The 4,395-nt window shown below is 38.1% G+C and overlaps 1 protein-coding gene across 1 annotated transcript; it reads right to left on the reverse strand.

Moving 5' to 3' along the window:
* Positions 1-403: 403 nt before the first annotated feature.
* On the reverse strand, positions 404-1,256 carry LOC106308073 (thioredoxin H-type). Its single transcript, XM_013745194.1, has 3 exons — positions 1,002-1,256; positions 684-806; positions 404-601 (listed from the first exon to the last, which is right to left on the reverse strand). Exons 1-3 carry the CDS (start codon positions 1,104-1,106, stop codon positions 458-460), a joined length of 372 nt encoding a protein of 123 aa, XP_013600648.1. The 5' UTR covers positions 1,107-1,256; the 3' UTR covers positions 404-457.
* Between the last annotated feature and the right edge of the window lie 3,139 nt (positions 1,257-4,395).

Consider the following 4,395-nt stretch of genomic DNA (forward strand, 5'->3'; position numbering starts at 1 on the left):
AGAAGAAGAAGAAGAAGAAGAAGAAGAAGAAGAAGAAGAAGAAGAAGAAGAAGAAGAAGAAGAAGAAGAAGAAGAAGAAGAAGAAGAAGAAGAAGAAGAAGAAGAAGAAGAAGAAGAAGAAGAAGAAGAAGAAGAAGAAGAAGAAGAAGAAGAAGAAGAAGAAGAAGAAGAAGAAGAAGAAGAAGAAGAAGAAGAAGAAGAAGAAGAAGAAGAAGAAGAAGAAGAAGAAGAAGAAGAAGAAGAAGAAGAAGAAGAAGAAGAAGAAGAAGAAGAAGAAGAAGAAGAAGAAGAAGAAGAAGAAGAAGAAGAAGAAGAAGAAGAAGAAGAAGAAGAAGAAGAAGAAGAAGAAGAAGAAGAAGAAGAAGAAGAAGAAGAAGAAGAAGAAGAAGAAGAAGAAGAAGAAGAAGAAGAAGAAGAAGAAGAAGAAGAAGAAGAAGAAGAAGAAGAAGAAGGATAATCAAGCGGCAGCAACTTGAGAGTGCTTCAAAAGCTTGGCTTCGATTTCCTCCTTGGCAGCACCAACAACCTTGTCGAGCTTCTCTTCGCCTTTCATGTAGACAAAGGTTGGCATGGCCTGAACATCGAACTCCTGAGCAACAGTCTGCAAACAAAACAAAAGAACCAAACTGTTTAAGGCAAACACAATTTGTCTGGATATTGTAGAGAGAAGTAAAGTAACTCACAGCCAATTCATCGACGTCGACCTTGAAGAAGACAACATCAAGGTGCTTCTTAGCGAGCTCGACAAAGATGGGTGCAATGAAACGGCAAGGTGGGCACCACACTGCTGTGAAGTCTATCACAATCTGCGTGTACACAAATACTTATTAGGGTTTCAATTTCTGAGATCTGGAGCTTCAATTGATTTCATAAAATTCAAAATCGATTCGGACATGAACCTCCAGGTCATATATTCAAAACCCCCAATCATGGATCCGTCAACATACCAACATCAATCGCTAGAAAATTAAATTTAGATCTGGAGTAGAAAAAAAGAATACCAGTTTGTTGGATTCTTTGGCTGCCTTCAACTTGTTGTTCCAGTCCTCGACGGTGTGGCAAGCGATCACTTCTCCTGCTGGGATCATTTCTGCTGTTGCGGCCATTGTTCTCTCTCTTTGATTTTGATACTTTTAATTGAATAATTGCTTTGTCTTGTTGGTGGGGGGAGGTCGGTTCTTATAGAAAAGGGAGGACGGTTACGGAGCGAATCTTACCACATTTTTATGCCTTTTTTCCTCTCAAATAGTATTCTTTTAAAAAAAATGGAAAACTGGACCCAAAGGATTTATCCACCACGCGGAGGAATAAGATGCGTAATTGTGGAATCCAACGGTTGAGACTGAATCAATGTTAAATCGGAATCGGCATTTGGTGACGCGTGTAGTGACGCTCGTTGACGAATTTTCTAGAATGAATATTTTCGTAAAGAAATAAATCAATAATGAGTATATATATATTCTTTTTCTTTCTTTAAAGAATGTTTTGGGTAGTTGAATACCGGATGTCTTCATATTAAGTCACAAATAAAACATGCCGACATCTTATCGGAGATTACTAAAACATAATAATCTGCCAAATTCTTACAAAACTAAAATACTCATTACTCTAGTCTACAAAAGAAAAGGCTTTGCCTTATTCCTGTTTGATTCGTTTACAAGCCGTGAGGCACGTCTCGTGACGATTACCTAAAAATATTAACCGATGAGAGAGAGGCTCATGCCTAAGTGTTTGCCATATTACTGTGTTTTGGGGACGATTGGCTTACATTTGATCTCTTAAGCTTTTTGCACATATTAGGTTTATTTTTATATCGAGAAAAGATTGGGCATGGGAGGATTCTAAAGAAACATTTGCAGATTTTCATTAGACTAAAAGGGAGATTTAGCCGTTTAGGGTACATATTTTTTTCCATCAAGAACGAATTATTTTTACAAGAGAATGATCAAAATAGCAGTAACGTGAAAAGTGTGCCACTGTTGTAAATAGAGCGTTTAGAGACTGAATATTTCTGTGTTATTATTAATGATCAATGGGTTCATTTATATAAGGATTACAAGATGAAGATAAATGGAAAGTATCCAAAACCTAAACTCACTAGGATTAGGAAAACTACTAATACATAATAATGGAAAGATTACATCTACTAGGAAAAGAAAAGGAATCCTTTTCTCCAAGCTTTGTGGCCGCCTCTCTCTCTCCTGAAGTCGGCTCTCTCTCTCCTCTCTCTAGGCTTCGGCCATCTCTCCATCTTCTAGGTATTGGGCCGGTCTCGGTCCGGACGTAGTTAATGTCAATCCACTCCATGATTTATAACAATCTTGTGAATGTTACAAGTAGATTAGCTTTACTCTGATTGACTACATTTAAATTCTTCCTCTTGCCGACCAGCCTGTGTGGTTCATAACTTAACCAATCGGTCCATGCCTGAACCAAAATATTTTCGTATCAATTAATTTCAACGAACTAATGAATGGAACACACTAACCCTGATTTTAAAAGCTTTGTTCCATGTTCTCTTTTAAAGTTAAGACTTTTGTTACCAAAATATTTGAACTATGACATACGCTCTCTGGGTTTAATTAATGCCTTCAATTAAAAATCACAGACAGCAAAAGAAGACGTTAGGAGAATCAAAATGAGATTCAAACTTAACAGCTGCTTCAGTTTTCATTCATTCGATTGTGTTAGGAGGAGGAGGAGTTGCTGAGTTCTTGCTATTATCATCCACGATTCTTTGGAACTCCTTCTCACTTGCTGGAATGAGTTTTTTTAACGAAGCTTTATACTGAAAAACAACAACATGAAAGAGGATGAGAAAGCTGTGGTTTCATCACAGTATATATCTGAAACTGAAAGATGAGATACCTGCTGCTTGGCATGCTTTTGAGGGCATTGGGGACAAAGCCACGGTACAAGCCAATAACTCCTTCACGCTCAACGATACCTACAAAATCAAACAGTTATAAGTAGACCTCAAACAACTCAGAAAAAAAAGAAAATCAGTTACAAAACCATAAAGGCTGAAACTTTTTGCAAGAAATCAAGATTAGCATGAGTTCTCTCTCTCTTAATCTAGTCTTGAACAATTATAATGCTAGTTCCTCACCTCAGTAACGAGCTCTAGTGCTCCTGGAAATCACAATCCACTCAACGGTTCTTATCACAATACATGAACCATTGCCATTAGGAGACAATGCGTTGCTAATTTTGCTACAGATCCAACTCTAATCGGTGTTTCAAACTACTCTAGTTTTCTCATCTCTTATGTGATAAACAAGAATACAAATCACAATCAACTACATGAACCATAAATCAACTACATGAATCACAATCCATAATTATAGCACTACTTCTTCTCCGCTTTTAAACCCAACCGCCTTCCTTACACTTCTCCACTATCCGATCTCGGATCTCTCTCCCTCCATTTCCCAGATCTCTCGTCAATCATATTCGCAGAGATGGATTTATAATCGATAATTTCATTGATATTTTCTTTGCAAAAAATGAATTGATCATTCTTTTTTTTTCATCTGACTTTGATTTATAAAACTGAGAAACCTACAAGGATGAAATCCAAACCGGCGGAAACACCTTAAAATCCTCGGAAACTTAGCCCACAAAAGGGAATCTAGAACCCAAACAACGGGCAACACATAACAACTACAATGATCACTAGATAAAACTACACTCCTACATCTAAACCCATAAACAATCCTAGACAAAGAGAAAGAAGAAAGTCGTCCAATCATTGAAACAGCCGGAACTCTTGCCGAAACCCACACAAGCACAAGAGAGAGTAAACGATGCAGTGACCAATACAACGAAACCAAACTCAACATACCTGAACTTCCAGTTCACGGTACCAAGCCAGAACCACAAAGCCTACCAAATTCAAGAGGAAACAAACACGTGAGATTAAACGCCCCTTCTCAACCAAACCTTCGTCGGCAGGCCTAAGACCTCAACCTCTCTGTATTGCTTCAACGAACGAAGCCACCGAGGAACAGAGAAACATAAGACCATCCGGGAAACACACTTATTAAAAGGCCGGGAGAAGGACTCCTTAACTGATATGGAGAGGTGACATGAGATCTGAAACTTCTGAAGGATGTAGGCATGTTCTGCTCACCACACAACACTACGACACCGCTACACCACCGCTTACACTGTTGAGTTTATTAAGTTCGTTAGTTCTCAATTAAATGACTTGGTCATATTTTGTTATTTGTCAAAGTTAGTTGTCGTAGAAATACGTCTTAGTGGCCTTAGTTGTTTGTGGACGTAATGTCCGTTTGTTTCGGTAGCTCTGTTTCGGTTCTGTTTCTTTGTAAGCCTTTATAAGGCACTTGGCTTTTTATTAATTCAGTTATCGTTGAAAACTCTGAGCATTCT

Source organism: Brassica oleracea, chromosome C8, assembly GCF_000695525.1.
Source record: "Brassica oleracea var. oleracea cultivar TO1000 chromosome C8, BOL, whole genome shotgun sequence".
Lineage (NCBI taxonomy): Eukaryota > Viridiplantae > Streptophyta > Magnoliopsida > Brassicales > Brassicaceae > Brassica > Brassica oleracea.

Excerpts from the sequence above, each read along its gene's own strand:
- LOC106308073 (XM_013745194.1), bottom strand. The coding sequence starts at position 1,106 with ATGGCCGCAACAGCAGAAATGATCCCAGCAGGAGAAGTGATCGCTTGC. Across the intron at positions 807-1,001 it reads CCAAAGAATCCAACAAACTG|ATTGTGATAGACTTCACAGC; the intron begins GTATTCTTTTTT and ends GTGTACACGCAG. Across the intron at positions 602-683 it reads TCGACGTCGATGAATTGGCT|ACTGTTGCTCAGGAGTTCGA; the intron begins GTGAGTTACTTT and ends TTTTGTTTGCAG.